The 16,614-nt window shown below is 44.0% G+C and overlaps 1 protein-coding gene across 2 annotated transcripts in view; it reads right to left on the bottom strand.

Moving 5' to 3' along the window:
- The window catches only part of LOC144137592 (death-associated inhibitor of apoptosis 2-like), a 103,543-nt gene that overhangs the window by 66,147 nt on the left and 20,782 nt on the right, over positions 1 to 16,614 (bottom strand). For both annotated transcript variants that reach the window (XM_077669515.1, XM_077669516.1), the window contains exon 4: positions 4,986 to 5,294. In XM_077669515.1, the coding sequence (XP_077525641.1) occupies positions 4,986 to 5,294 (309 nt within the window). The remainder of the gene's footprint in view (positions 1 to 4,985; positions 5,295 to 16,614) is intronic.

The following is a 16,614-nucleotide window of genomic DNA, read 5'->3' as shown; positions in this document are numbered from 1 at the left end:
ATGTTGTTTATAAAGACTGTTTGATGTGTCTAAAGTATTATTAAACCGGCTAATTTGTACTTGTTGGTCCCTGACGATAACAGGTGTTCATCAGCTTTTCTTCTGGTCGTTAAAGACGCCGGCTTTCACAAAGGTTTTCCGATTTTTTTTCCTCAAGCAAAGGTTAGCGTTTTCTGTGGTCGGCAAAAAGTATAACATTCCCGGTGATGTGCGGCAGAGAGGAAGAAAAAGGAATATGTGTTAAGCAGAACTAGGCTTTTCGCTTTGCGTGCTTAATCACCTCGGTTATGTGCATGCCATATAGAAGCTTGTATTCTAAGGAAAAGCTCGTAAATTTTTTTCTGCGAAATCCAATTACTGTGACTTTTATTCAAAGGCAATGCTTAGTGCACATTCCAATCCAAGGACTTGTATGTAAGCCTTCCACTACATCCCTGTTTCTTCATTTTCAGACTGTTTTATTGCAACCATGATCTCCGAAGAAGGCGGCGCCAAAATACAGAACCCATAAAAAATTATGGGTAATATTATTATTACTAACAATATTTTATTAGCTTGCGGTGTGTCCACAAATTACGTTTGTAGAAGTTAGTTGAAAAATTAAAATGAACAGTAATTACTCATGCTTTTAATAACAGGAAGCAGCACAACGCTAAGAAATGTGGTGCATGTTTGGTAGCGTTTTTATTAGTGTCAACCTGCATCTTTGTTCCTAATCTGCGCAAATTTTCATACGCACGAGATCTCCAAACATAACCTCCGCCCCCAACGCCCCTACCACCCGTATATTTTTATGACGTTCTTGAAGGTGCAGCGCCACATAGCAATATAAACTACGCTTAACATTATGTCCTTCAAAGCATCACTGTTTGCGTATTCCCAATTTTTCTCTGTTTTCTTTTGAACGTGCAGGTAAGAAGTTATCGCCACTGAAGACCATTAGTACCACTCGAGACAAGGCCTAATTTATCACGCACTCGGCACTACAAAAGTAGTGTTTCACTTAGGTTTTTTTTGTTTTCTTTTCTTTTCACTCCAGGCGCTGGTGAACGTGCTGGCCCGGGAGACTCGGAATTACAGGGAATTGAACGGTACAATGCTGCATCTACGCTAGATACAGAGGTGGCTGAAGGATATTCGTTGCAGGCTTCTGATTGTAATGGCGAAATTGGCCGCTCGGCTTAGGTGTACAATAAACAAATGTCAAAATGACAATCTGTGTCCATACGTGCCGTTCTTTGCAGACGTTCGCTGGTTCCATTCAAAGCAAGGCCGGTTTAGCTTTACACAATAGAGCATATCTCTAGGCGAGAACCTAACACACGTTTTGAAACGTCAAAGCAAAATTTCCTGGCTTGAAAGTTATGAATCCCCCTAAAACATAGCGCAATAGAATTTTCTCGATGTATTTGGAGTTGTACTTAGTGTACAGTAGTAAGATATACAGTGAACTCCCGTTAAAATGACCTGGAAGGGACCATGGTGATTAGTTCGTCTTAGCAGAAGCCCTCCCAAAAAGAGAATCGGTGACACGCCCAGGTGTATGCAAATATCTTGCTTCAAGGCGGTGAATGAAGTAGGCTTACAATGGAGGAAAAAGGCAGAAATATTTATTTTAGTGCGAAACGTCATAGAAGACTGCCTTCAAGTGATCTCCCCTGGTTTTATCCAGTCCAAGCGGCGACGGAGAGCGAACACCCGCTACTTCAAGCGACAACGCAGCTGAGAGAACCAGGAAACTCCACGCTTTCTCGGAGGTGACGCGGTTGGACTCGTAACGCGAACCGACGGTAGGTCACATGCTCCATCTGAGAAACGGCATTGGTGAGGCGAGCTGCTACGTTTGCGAACAAGAAGTCTCCATCGTAGCATTGTTACGCTTTTATCCCCCTAGTTTTGCGCCACTCTTCGTCAGAGACCGGCCACAAAAATAGTCCTCGCGTCTTTTTTGATTTGCTGCCGGCTCCACGGGTTGAAGGGACGGAGAAGTGGTAGCTTATTTTCTCGCTCCCTCCCTTCCTCCGTGGCGCGAACTCACTTCGCGTTCTGGTTTTCTTTACTTTTCTTTCCCTCGGGTTGCGTGAGTTCTCCGCCGCACCCAGCCAAGACTGCCTTGTTCGCTGCTCAGCATCGCAAGCACAGGTGGTCACCCCGAAAGGTGTTCGTCTTAACCGAAGAGGCCCCTCGAAGAGTCAAGGCCCTTCGTATTAAGCGGATTTTTTCGCATTGGGTCTATACAAAACCCAAGAAACTTTCCCACGTTGTTCGGCCTAAGCTAGAATTCGTCTTAACCGAGTTCGTCCTAACGGGAGTTCACTCTATTTCAAACAGTTGTTTTCCTGCATTTAAAATGCATTACGAGGATACTTTGTACGTATTCAATATAGTATTTCTGTGCATTTTCAATGAAATAAATATACATTGACTGCACATTTTTGCTGCACTTTTAATGTATTTTGGCGATACATTTGGACTTCATTTTAAAGCTCTATAAAATGCACATGGAAGTTGGATAAATTAATGCAAACTAAATACGTAGCAGATGCACTGGATGCATTCAAAATAAATTATAAATACGGCTTCTTTTCGTTACAGGATTCATTTGGTGGTTCCGCATCACACAGAAAGCGTAACAGCACGTGCCTCTCCACTCCCATAAATCTGACGGGCCGCATTTATTCATATTTCTGCTACTAACCTTGTGGGTCGCATAACTCTAAGCCGGAGAAAAATTAAAAAACTGAAGAAGTCGTTCGTTTTACATATAACCATGCCGACAGAGTTGGACCTTTAGGAAGGAGTGAATCATTGTCTTGAGGTTGTTACCCACTTTCACGTTATGTGTTCTGCTGTAATCACCGAATCATTCAACCGACACTCACAAGCTTTTTTTCATCGCTCACGGCAAAAAAAGGTGCACCATAGCCGGGGACGGTAGCTATAGTTACAGTGATTGGCGGGTCAGGGTTACCACAAAATTGGGTGTGAAAATTGGCATTAGGCTGAAGCGCAACTGTGTCACTGAAACCTACGAAAATAAATAGTGCCTTCGATGAAATTGTTGGAAAAATCGTAGCGACTCCGATTACAGCCCTGCCGGTACGGCGGAAACGGCATGATGCCGAAGGCGTACCAAAGTTGTAGCGGTATGCGGAGAGGATTGAGATGTCACTGTGCCCCTCTGCAAGGTATCTAAACCTGACCGCAGCTCACCGAGTAGGAGTAACTGGTTCTCATATAGAAGTTTTTTATTTTCTAGCTTGTGATAGGCACCGTCAAGGTTCCGATGAATAGTAACTTCTTACTGCGACGCAAGGGGGCCCACCTTCGCGGAGGCTTAGGGGCGATTCCCTGTAAAAGGAGAGGATGCTGGGCTAGCTCTCTTTGAGGCTGTTCTGGCGCAGCCTTGGGAACAAGCCAAAGTATTTACGCAAAATTCAGGCAAGCTTACACTCACGTGCAAGACCTGAACGGCGAAGCTGTTAAAGGTTAGCATTGCCGGCCACATAGTTAAGTTTCAGTATCATTGTTTATTTGCATAGTTACGGTGCTAGTAATCGACGTCAAATGCATAGAAAATATTCTCGTATTCTTCGCGGTGAATGGTGCATGCAAAGTCATCCTCACTAGTTTACACTTCCACCAGGTCTTCGCCATCGACTCGAGGCAGTGGTGCGGCATCTGCAAGTCGTCTCGGGAAGGTGCGGTACTCTCGTAGCCGTGTCTCCAATTATCCATACTGGTTTCTAGAGAACTCGGCTCCCGCGGTGGCCTCTAGCAGGGAGTCTTTTCATCATCAGCATTACCGCTGGAGTTTACATGCGTGGTAGCCCTTGACGACAGCCCAGGAGTTTTTTTATTTTCTGCTATAGCCACTGAGCCAGTCGGCGACTCGGTGGTCTCCGCGAGGCACGCGTTCACGAGCGCTCACTATTTTCTTGAAATTTGTTCCTGCAACGACGAATTCGGGGCTGGTACAATAGCCCCGCTGTTACAATTGTTGAATATTCCGAGCATTAATACGAGGCTTTCACTCACATTAAAACGAATATTACTGAATCGCATTGCGCCATTTACTATTATCAACTATAGCCTATCTAGGTCCACTGGGACAAAGGCTTCTCCCATTGTCTTCCACCCGCTCCTGTCCTGCGCTGCCCGAGTACATTCTTTGCCTCTGAAATTCCTTATTTCGTCCTTCAGTAACGGGAATGGGCTTCTCGTTCTTCGGGAACCGTCTCTAGGATTTCACTCTCTGTTGGGCCATTAACGAAAATTTGTTTATTGGCTGCAGTTACTTGTGGCATGATTTTGAGAATAAGACTTACCCATCTTTTGTGCGCAACACTAGATAACTTGACGGCGACTTCTGTAAGCTAAGCGTCAAACTGCAGCGTGATTCTTAAGAGCTTCACATACATACGTCGTCCCTCGCTTACTCAAAACGGCATGGCGAATTAACACAAAATTCGCTATGCGGAGAATATAGTATCGTATAGCTTCCGCTCGCGGGTCCGGAGGATGAGACATTCGACCTGGGTGGACACCAGCGCTTGCAGCAGCCGTTCGTCTAATGAAGGCGAAAAACAGAAGCGCCAGTGTGCCGAGTATTCGGCGCTCGAAAAAGTCACCCTTAAGCGGTCCCTCATTTCTTAAAAGTACCTAATTATTTTGCTATGCTCGACTGCGGAGTGCCTCGTACCTCGTGGGCATAGCTTGGCCTCTAAAATAGCCAACGCTGCTTAGAAACGCCCAATTAGCGTAAGTGATGCGAGAAGCAAAAATAGCTCTTTTATCTTCGAAGATCACTACGTATAAAACTAAATTTCCAACGAAAAAGTACCCGAACGTCTGAACAGCTTTATGACTGATAGGATCCTAGGTTGCACTTTTGCTGAGCGTAGCTTAAGCTTGAGAGTGGCCTGCTTAGCACTGCACACAGAAAAACAGTTAAAATGGGGAATAAAAAAAGAGACGCTGCTCACCATGTCGGCGAGGAATTTGTCCTGGTAGCCCATTTTGGGAAGCTCCGCCATCTCAGACGTCCTTAGGCTCCGCTGAAACTCCATTATCGACTTCGCAAAAGCTAAAAAGCAAGAAGAGGACTTGGCGCCTCCATTAGAAGGTCCTTGGACTGCCTGAGAATGTGTGGTCGGGTGGGCTCGCACAAACGGACAGTCGGGACTTTCCTCCCGGTGCCTCTCAGTGACACTGTCCCCGAGGCGCCAGTCTGAAATCACCAGTCCGCACGAGCAGCACTTTGCGCTCAAACCACCGATGTGCTCGAAGCCAGACTGCAAAGAGAAGCGGAAGGGGGAAAAATCTGTAGCGGAATCCTTCACCTGGCAGGTGGTCGGCCTATATGTATTAAAACGGTAGCGTTAGGTCTCTAATATCTGCGCTATACACGGCCATTTCGAGGACCTTCAAGGTCTTCCAACCAATTGTTTATTGATTGCCCCATTGCAAGTATGGTGAACGTCCAACGGAGCATTCAACTGTCATTTGAAAGCCGCCGGGCAGCAGAGGCATTAAAGTTGCGGATAGAGTAGTCGGCTTAGGGGAAGAGACGAATAAGAATGCTAATGGTGACACAAGACGTGTCGGCCTGGGGCCACAAATATTTTCGTTGAAACGTCCAATCCCACCATATATCCCACCACTGAAAGGGTTGATGCGCTCGAAGCTACTGTCACCTCTCAGAACACTTAGTAGAAGGCACTCCTCTGAAAGTTTTACAAACAATACGAAATCAGTTGCAGGCAGATGCCGTAAATTGTGATGACGCAAAAAATAGACCACAACGTTCTAACCGACTGTTCTATGGGATTGATGATGAAGAAAACGAAGATTGGGCTGCATCAGCAGAAAAAAATTATCAAACTTCGCCCTATCAAACTTGAGGTGCTTACCACAAGCAGTCAATTCGAACGAGTGCAAAGGGTTGGCCGTTTTTTCTCCGATAAACAGAGGTCAAGCTAAATTCACCTTCTACAAAGTTAAGCAGAAAGTTCTTTCATCCGCCTTTAAACTTAAATGGTCAATCATGTCAATTGGCGAGAATTTTTCACCATCTACCGGACTAGCAAGGCGCTCACTGGTCGAGTCTGCGAAAACAGACAAAAAATTTAATTGTCAGTTGACAAACTGCGCATAGGCAAAGAAACTTCCGTGTACAATCCTGATTCTGACACTGTTGAGTTATCAACACGATAGCTAAAGAGAACATGTTCGCATGTCCCCACACAACCTCGGACACGTTCTACTACTCGTGCTTTGAAATTATCATTCACTAACATCCGCAGCCTGCTGCCTAAGCAAGGTTATACCTGTTCTTTTCTTGCGGACAGTGACGCTGATATTTTGCCATTAACCGAGACATGGTTACACGAGAAAATAAGCAATAGGGACATTCTTCCGGATAAATATAATCTGTATCGACGGGATCGCCACCAAAAAAGGGGTGGTTGCGTCTTTCTTGCTGTCAAAAAGCAATTTCATCCGTCATCGTCCAAACTGAGTCACCCATCGAAATAGTCTGGGCCTCTTACATGCCCTCAACTAGTGACATCTTAAGTGGTGCTTGCTACCGTCCCGCGATGCTTCCCTTCATTTATTGATGACTTGCCTGAAATTCTTAACCAAACTTTTAATACATTCCGCCGATAAGAAGTTTACCTTCTTGATGACTTCAATTACCCGCAAATTGATTGGCTCTTGTTGTCATCTATTTTTGCAGCTCGCGGGTTTCCTAAATTGGACTCAGGACTTCAATTTCATTCAAATTGCAGACCAACCAAGCCGAGGCTCTAATGTTTCAGAATTATTTTTAACTACTGCACCTCAAACCATAGGACCGTTGTCTTTCCTGGGTGGATTTAGTAATCACAAGCTAATCCAGTTGACCGTGGAAATTCCTACTCCGGAAACAGGATTCAGTAACAAAAAATTTCGCGATTGTAGCAGAGCAAATTACGATGGCATGAACATTGATTTGGATGTCTTCCTGAATGAAGTATTTCTCCGCACATTTAACGTCCGTTCTGTCAAATCCTACTGGCTCCTTTTTAAGGATATATTGTGCACGTTAGTCGATAAATACGTACCTTTAATTACTATTAGTAAGCATAAAACTAACCGATGGTGTCACAAAAATCTTTGAACGTTGAGGAATAAAAAGAAGCGATTGTACAAGAACGCAAAAAATGCACCTTGCGCATCTTCATAGAAAAAATACACGGACCTCCTGAAAGTATATAAGCTTGAGTTGGACAGGTAAATAAACAAGTACGTTACACAGGATCGTCCCTCTATTTTGAAAAACAACAATGGAGAATTTTGGCGAACAATTTCACTTCGCGTTGATGACAATAAAATCTCTTTGTTTGAAGACAACGACACTTCCCTCACTGACAAACAGTGCGTATCCGAATTCAATTCGTTTCTCACATCTATTTTCACCAGGGAAGATCGCTACAATGTGCCCATTGCTACCGACCTTGATTACCCTTTAATGGAAGAAATAGAAATCATCCCTGAAGGCATCGGTGCTCTCGTTAATAATTCAAAAGTATCCACTTCTAGTGGTATTGATAAGATCAACACGAAGACACCAAAAAACACAGTACGAGTCGTTAGTCAAATATTATTTCATCATTTCAAGCAGTCTTTAATTTGAGGCCGGATACCAACAGATTGGAAAATAGCTAAAGTCATTCCCGTATTTAAAGATCCTAATAAAACCTCACGTGAGAACTACCGACCATTTCATTAACATGCATCTACTGAAAGTTACTTGAGCACATCATCGCATCGCACAAATTCAGACACCTCGATAAAAATAAGTAGTTTTACAAAAATCAGCATGGCTTCAGAAAGAGTTTGTCTTGTGACACCCAGTTGCTTGAATTTTTCTCCGAGTTAAGTTTCAACTTAAATATTAACCAAAAAATGGACGGCATATTCCTCGACTTTTCCCAGGCGAGGAACATCGTGTAGCTCACTGTCGCCTGATTTCCAAATGATCAGCTCTCCGTATAGATTCCTTATCTTTATCGTGGTTGCGCAACTTCTTGTTGCTTCGCCAACGATTTACCACGGCTAATGATTCTTCTTCAACAATAACTGACGTCACATCTGGGGTACCTCAAGGCATTGTTGGGCCATTACTGTTTTATTATATGATGATGATTGATGATGATGATGATTGATATTGGTTTTCCCTTTGTAGCGGGGTGACGACATGTCATCTTACCAAAAAGTACTTATATACGTATGTTTTACACTCTTGGTTCAATACTAGCGCTGCTTAGGGCAGGCACAAAAAGCTTATTAGAAACAAAACACTTTTTTTTCTGTTACAGGTGGTGACTGTCCTAGGCAATATTCCCCTTTCTGCTTTTCGTCCACCAGCATTCTAATTTTCTTTCAGACCGCTCGACAGCCTTGAAGTTAACTTCGTCTGTGCTACCACTTAAATCCTAGGGCTTCTGGAAGCCGAATATTTCCCTCATGTAGATTTGGATGGATAGCCGCACATTCTAACACAATGTGCCGCATAGGTTCTGTTTCTTTTCCGCAAACCACGCATACCCCATCATTTTGTGAATACTTCCCCACAATGCTCTTAGTTCGCAAGAAACCTGCTCTAGCCTCAAAAAGCAAAGCACTGCCCTAAAAAGTATCGTAGAAATTTCCCTTTCTGATGTTCAATTTGTCAGCCCTGTACATCTCTAACGACGTTTTAGCTTCCATTTTTTCTCTCCATTTATTCGTTTCAATCTGCCTTGCCTCTTTTTTAGTTACCTTGGCTGTTTTGGATTCACCACTGGTGTTTCCGTATTTTATCGTTAGCCTTCTAGTCTTCCTTAACCACTGCGTGTCCACGCTTTTCAAGTATAGGTACCTAAAAACTTTAGCTGCCCATCTTCGTTGATCCATTGCTCTCAACCTCATCTCAAAACGTATTTTACTCTGTGCTTCTCTAACTTCGAACGACGCCCAGCCCATATCCCCCTGTACTGCTTCGTTAGTGGTTTTTCTATGCGCGCCTAAGGCCAAACGTCCTAATGTTCTCTGGTTCACTTGAAGGCCGGAAAGAACGTCTGATTTTGAGCAGAGTGCAGCGTTCGCAAATGTGAGACCCGGAACCATTACTCCTTTCCACATTCCTCTTTCTACTTCATATTTGTTATTCACCCACACAGCCCTATGCTTCATTATAGCTCCGTTTCGCTTTCCCTTAACCTTAACTTGCTCCTCGTGAGTTCTTAAGTAGTTATCCCCTTCGTTTATTTACACTCCCAGATATTGATATTCCTTCACTCTAGGTAATTTGCCTTGCTGGATAGACACTGGGTCAGTGGTAGCGTTGTTGAAAACCACTATTCCTGATTTTTCTGCACTAAAATTTAACCCGAGATTGGTGGCTTCCTGGCCACTAATATTTATTAGCCCTTGCATATCGGTCTGGTTATCAGCTAAACGAACAATGTCGTCTGCGTATAACATTCCCGGAATACGCTGTTGTACCACTTCGCCTTGCAGCATATGGATTAGGCTAAACCCTACTCTACTTTCTTCCACTTTCTTTTCCAACCCTTCCATGTAAAGCATGAACAGTATTGGGCTCAAAGGGCATTCCTGTTTCAATCCCCGATAGATGTTGACCTGCTGGGAGCATTACTGTCCTTCCCATGCAAGGTCCACTCTATTGTCTTTATAGATTACTTTAAGGAACTGTATTAACTCGTCATCTAATTCCTGGAGTTTCAGCATTTTCCACAGCCGTTCTCTGTATTCGTTGTCATATGCCCCTTTAATGTGCAAAAACGTAATCCATAATGGTCTATTCTGTGCTTTCGCATTTTCAATGCATCGCGTTACGACGAAGAAATTGTCATCCAGTCGCCTGGTTCGTCTAAATCCATTCTTCAGTTCCTCAAGTATTTCATTTTCTTACATCCATGCTTGAATTTCTGAATTTATCGCCTGCTTTACGAATCTATACACAACTGACGTTACTGTGAGTGGTCTGTACGAATCAATACTGGCTTTGTCACCTCTGCCTTTATACAGGGTGTCCCAGCTATCATGCACCAAGATTAAAAAAAAGAGCAATGGCGTTACTTGAAGAAAACCTAGTGCGCCATGTTTGCAGTACTGTGGAGAAGCGGACAGTAATTTTTCCGTTAATTATATTTAACTTATTAATTATAATTAATGATCTAACTCGAGAATTACAGTCCTAATCACTGAAGTATCAATGAGGCACTTGTAGGTACCTACGAGGGGCATCTAACTGCGGTATTTTCAGCGTCGAACTAATTGCGTACTCATTTATTCTGACTGATAAAGAAAACCCGCGAAATATGAAAAATACCACGTGACGGCGCCTCCGCGCGCATTGTAAAGCAGCGTCCCCAAACAAGCTAATTGAAAGCAACTGCTTCGCCTGTCACCCGCCCCAAGAGACAGCGCATCACCTTGATAAAGGCATGCATGGAAGGACCAGCAACAGCAAGATTCGCGGGGCGCGTGTGCAGATAAGGCACAAACTCGGTTGCGAAGCCTTCTTTCTTTCTTTTGTTTATTACATTCTGGCTAACTCAGAGGCAGCCTGTTTGAGGGCATTGCTTTACGAGGCGCGCAAAAGCGCGCGGAGGCGCCGTCACGTGGTATTTTACATATTTCGCGGGTTTTTTTTATCAGTCAGAATAACTTAGTACGCAATTAGTTCGTTGCTGAAAATACCGCAGTTAGATGCCCCTCGTGGGTACCTACAAGTGTCTCATTGACACTTCAGTGATTAGGACTGTAATTCTCGGGTTAGATAATTAATGACAATTAATTAGTTAAATATCATTAACGAAAAAATTACTGTCCGCTTATCCACAGTACTGCAAACATTACGCACTAGGTTTTCTTCGAGTAACGCCATTGCTCTTTTTTAAATCTTGGTGCATGATAGCTGGGACACCCTGTATATTAAATTCATCCTGCTTTCTAGCCAGTCCTCTTGTATTTGTTTGGTTGTATCCCCTTATCTATTGCCCTCATAAACGATTCGTTACTTTTAGGTCCAAGCATGTTTATCAGTTGCATTGGTATTACGTCTGGGCCCACTGCTGTCTGGGGGGAACCTTTTGCTCTGCTTTTTTCCGATCAAGGTTGCTCAAACTTATTTCCCTTTCCGCAGTCTTCTGTGGCGCTGATGTTATCGGTGCAGGCTTCCCTACCACTATTGCCCTAAACTTCTCACTAATCAGTCGATGAATATGCGCCAACGCGTGCTCTCCTTCTAAAAGTTTCCTCTCCTCATCAATCGAGAATTTTTGATCTATCTCGTTTTTTGAGCTTAGTAATGTGACATGGTTCAAAACATTTTGGTAGCGCTTTTGTCCTTCGTCCGTATTTCTGCCATCCGTTGTACGCTTTTCTGCTTGATCTTTGCGTGTACCATTTTCTGCACTTCTGGTTTTTTTCCCCGGTAGATTAACGATTTGTGAAATAAGATTTCATCATGCGTGCAGCCTTTCGCCGATGACTGTATCATTTATCATGTCATTAACACTGCCCACGATCACATTATGTTGCAAAAACACCTTGACCACATTTATTCCTGGTGGAGAACTCAGCAAATAATCTTTAACTCAACAAAGTGCAAAATAATCTCTTTTTTTCGTAAGTATGCTCACGCTGATTTCACTGACTGTATAAATGACGCAGCAATATCTCGAGCCACTACCAACAAATACTTAGGCGTCAATTTCACTTCGACAATTTCCTAGTCCCCTCACATTGCTTCAATCTGCGCAAAAGCATCTAAAACATCAGGATACCTGCGCCGTAACCTGAGGATCGCACCAATAGCCATGCGTAAGTTGGCCAACTATACATTCATCCACCCGCAGCTGTAATTTTCCTGTACTGTATGGTCAGCTCATCAAATTTACTTATTCAGTTTAAATTCATCCAAAACAGAGCCACCCGTTTTATTTCTCGCAACTATAATCGCAATTCAAGTATCACACAGATAAAACTTGACATTCTCTTACAACCATTACAAATCCGTCGCGTGGTCGCTCTTCCGTGTCTGTTTCACAAATACATCCATAGTGATAACCCATCCTCACTCCCCCTCGAACCACCTTTACGCATGTCGTCGCGTTTAACAATCAATTCAGCTTCAAACGTATCCATAGTAAAACGCTTGCATTGAATTCTTCGGCTCTACCTCGTGCCATATCTCATTGGAAGAATCTTCCTGACGCTATGGCTTCTACATCAACCTTTGACAGATTCCGCGAACAACTAACCACATGCGCATTTTTCCTAATATTGTTGTTTCGTATTTGTGCTTCCAACATACTTCATAACTATTGTTTTGTATCTCTGTTGATTCCATCCTTGAATTTTGCTCTCTTTTGCTTGTTTATAAATTTGTCCGGTTATTTTTTCTTAGGAGATGTATAATGATGTTGTTATAATCTTGCTTGATGTAGTTTCCCTTTCCCATCTGTTGGCTATATGTGCCCAAGTTCGTCTTCTTTGTATAGCCCTCCTTACTACATGCTCCATCTAGAGGCTGTAAGGCTTTTCTAACTAACTAACTAACTAACTAACTAAATAACCAGCTAAATACATAAATAAATAAATAAATAAATAAATAAAAAGATATAAATAGATAAATAAATAAATAAATAAAACTAAGAAATAAATAAAAGCTTGCTCTTTTTGCCATGATGAGGCCAAATATAGGGCTTTTGGGTGCATACACACATAACCACCGCCCTCTTAGAGAGTACCAGACAGCACAAAGACTGTTAGAAGCATTTTTGTGGGAAGGGGGAGGGTGGCGAGGGGTCAGCGACACGTCTGTATATTGATTTTGAAGTTTTGACGCGTCGCCGCAACACAGGCAATGAGGCGCGCCGTAGTGGAGGTCTCCGGATAAATTTTGGCCACATGACCCCGGCCTCCACGGCCGGGAGTCAAAACCGCGTCCTTCGGCTCAGCAGCACAATGACCTAGCCACTGAGCCACAGCGGCCGGTGGCGTCTTTATATTGCGTGACATAGATTAGGCTGTCTTCGGAGAGCTGACGTGATTGCTTCTCATTCTATTAAGATCTGCTGTTTTTTTTTACTGCGAAGCACTATATGTATAACCCCCCTCCACACAGTATTTATTGTGGTGAAGCCGATATACTCGGCGCCATTGTGGCGCTCCTCGCCACCGCCGACACCGCTTCCACAACTGTTATTCCGCTCTCTCACAAGCTGCGCAATCGGCTGACAACGGCGGTAGAGCCCTTATCGCGCGTTACCAGAGCAACTTGCCCGCTTTGAATGCCTACGTGAGCGCATAATTGAGGCGTTTTTTTCGTAATGAGCCAGACCCACCTAAAGCGAAATTGAGAAACAAGGGGGAGTTAGTTACCGGACATAAATGCAACGTGGTCATAGCTATTATATGATATATTCTATATGTCAACTAGGCGAAGTTTATGGCCGCATGAAATTAAAACTTACGTCGTACAATCCAGCAATATTGGAGTGATAAGTTTGAATTTGTCTACTATTGAATTGAAACAGTCAAGTTAATGTGGCATTCTCATGAAAGCTTCATTGAAATTGACTTTCAAGCATGGCGCGATTGAGTCTTGGTGAAAAAGGCATTAAAATATACAACAGGGCCTCGAGAACAGCGGAAATATGCATTGAGAGCAGGTGAGTCCTCTCGGTATCATTTGCACATCTTTTAGAATTCTTGCTTACGATAATTTTCTTGGGCATGCCTGAAGGCACTCACGAAGTAAGCAAGCTTTTCATTGCTTTGCCATTCTACTCATATCTTCTTCTCCTAAATGGAGTGGTTCGTGCTCTCAGACGCTCTCAGAGGGGGGAGATTTACCATGGCTTGTAAGCGGCAGCTATTTAGCTAAGTACTGAAATAATAAATATGGGAGTAAAAAGCAAATATAATCAGAATTATTTCGTAGGGACGGGTGAGACGAAATGAAATTATTGTTTCATTTTATTTCGGTCTCAGTTTCGTTTCGTTCACTTCGTCTTCCGCTGACTTCGTTTTCCGTTCACGTCGTCGTTGACATCTGGGGAAAGATCCTTCACCAATCTCCTAATTGCCGTCTGAGTTTATAATACGCCAGCTCCGAAAAGCAGAAAAGCGAAACTACCGAAAACACCCACGAAACAGTCGGAACGGTCAAGCCAATAGCTAACTCCCATTGGGCAAATGGATACCAGGCTCGGTGAGCATGTGAAACTCTTGTGACGTTACCGAGGGGGACTTCAGGCCACCCCGACCCGTCCATGAAGACAAAAAAAAATGGAGGAAGCCCACACTAACGCGTAAGAATCGAAGGTAGCGAAGCTGTACGCGACCTCCACGACCATCACCCGCGTTCAAGTCCCCGATTGCAGCCGATTTTAATCTTCTTTGCTGCCGCAACGACATTTACTCCATCATCGTTGCTATAAGTGTGACCTTTCTTCATTCTTTGGAAGCGATAATCATTGGCCATCATCTTGGAGGGGCGTACGCTATGACGTGTCTCTTTCGTTCCGAGCAAGTGTTGCCCCCATTATGGCGAACGCTGGAGTTTTTTTTTTTTTTTTTGCAAATCTTGGCCAATCTCTCTTACTGGGTATGCTTGGATTGCGAAATGTGCGGCGGGGACGCCGGGAAGCCACCGCTAGGCACGCACACACGAGCGCTCGGGATTTTCTTGGTTTTTAAACTGCCGGGCGGTCGCCGCGAGGCACGCGCTCACGTGCGCGCACTCGGCCTTTTCTTGGTATTTCTAACTGCGGACAGGAAACACTACGATTTGCTACACAGCTTCGCTGTTAAACCCCCTATTCCCTTTGTTAGGTACCGCCGTGCTCATTCAGTTCTTCTTAAAGATCTACATCTGAAGGACTGGCATTGCTTTGATAAAGATGAGCAATACATCCACGGTGGATACATTGATTGGTTGATTGAGGGGTTTAACGCGCCGAAGCTACACACGCGACGAGGCGCGCCGTAGCGGAGGGCTCCGGCTTAATTTTCACCACGTAGGGATCTTTAACGTGGGCTGAAATATCGAACACACAGTCGTTTTCAATTTTGCCTCCATCATAAAAGCGGCCGCCACGGAATGGCGGATAAATCGGGCGAGCTCCAGAACCTTCAGCTGTGGATGGGACATCTAAGCATCCGGCTCATTAGAGTGAGTGTTGGTCATTGCTCCAACGTGCATAAACTGGGATGCCCGAGCGACGCCGCCACTGCCGAGGCAACAGTATAAAGGGCATGGAGAGATTCCTAAGCACACGGAAACCAACTTCGCTTTGAAATGCAAAAAAAAAAAAAAAAATCAGCCACTGCGACATTTCGCCATTATCAATCATAGAACTTTCCTTCGTCTAAAAATGCAAGGAATCGCTAGAGTGTACGTCTTTTTGAAACCTATGAGATCTATTAGACGACGTCGGTAGCTCCTAGGCCTATTTACAGCTGGTGACCATCATGTAGTGTTTAGTGCACTACTTGAACTCAAGTGCTCGGTATATTCTGGCATTACCAGCAAGACGAATCACAGCGGGGCAGTTACATCTTCTTCGTCGCTTGGGCTAATCTGAATGACGCTAAGACGCCTCCCTTTGACATTGTTTTGAGCGAAATCAAGAATTCTTTACTCATTGACAAACGCTAGCTTCGCACTGATTACTAAATTGAAATCCACAAAAACTTAAGCGTTCATTTGCTGGGTGACGATTCTTGTTCTGCTAATTCTTCAGCGTCCAATACGCACGTACAATGCAATTGACAAGCGCTAAATAAGAAAGTAAATTTTTTGCTCTGTGAAAAGCGCAACCAGTTGGGAAATACGCAAAGAGCAGAACAAATTAAGCGGCTTCTGTGTAGTCGAAAAAAAATAGAAAATATTTACTTTCATGCAGAAACCTTTTGTGAAACTAAGTTAGAAACTTTTCCTAGCTGTATCGTTGAGCTGCGATCACAATGAGGAGACTGGAGGTGTAAAAAAATCATGCACCGAAACACGCTGTGCGTACTCCGGCAGACCTTCCTGGGTGTGTTCCGCAATTCTGCACATTCCCACGACCCATCCACGGCCACTGAGGAGACCGAGTGGCCGTGACTCGTTCGTGTCACTTCACTGTAATCGTATTTTCACAACAGCCCCCGGAACATCCGGTACAAAAAACTGCGACACCCGCCACGAATCCCCCCTACACTGTGCACATCACTTCCCTTTCTAAAATGTTGATGAAATTTGTAGCAAAATACCCCGGCCGATGTAGGATTATCCAATGAGCATCGCCGTCCACCAGCTCGGAAAACCAGTGGCTCCAACTTCGAACATTCGTCATCGTGGGGGTGACATTGTGCATGTTCAACGTTTAAGACACTGGTCCGTACTTTTTGGCGATCCGACAGCTTAGGTCGCCAAGATGGCGTACCTTTGATGCAGGAGAGTGATTGTAGTGGAAGTAGTAGTCACCCACGGAATGACGATGGCCCAGGTGTTGAGTTTGCGCCAAGAGCTTCCAAAGCCAGAAAGACACGTACACGGTAGAAAAGCGG

The sequence above is a fragment of the Haemaphysalis longicornis genome, unplaced genomic scaffold, assembly GCF_048455015.1.
Source record: "Haemaphysalis longicornis isolate Haplotype H1 unplaced genomic scaffold, Haemaphysalis longicornis Haplotype H1 scaffold_41, whole genome shotgun sequence".
Classification (NCBI taxonomy): Eukaryota; Metazoa; Arthropoda; class Arachnida; order Ixodida; family Ixodidae; genus Haemaphysalis; species Haemaphysalis longicornis.
The sequence above is the reverse complement of the archived record's forward strand: the minus strand, read 5'-3'. Positions and strand labels throughout refer to the sequence as shown.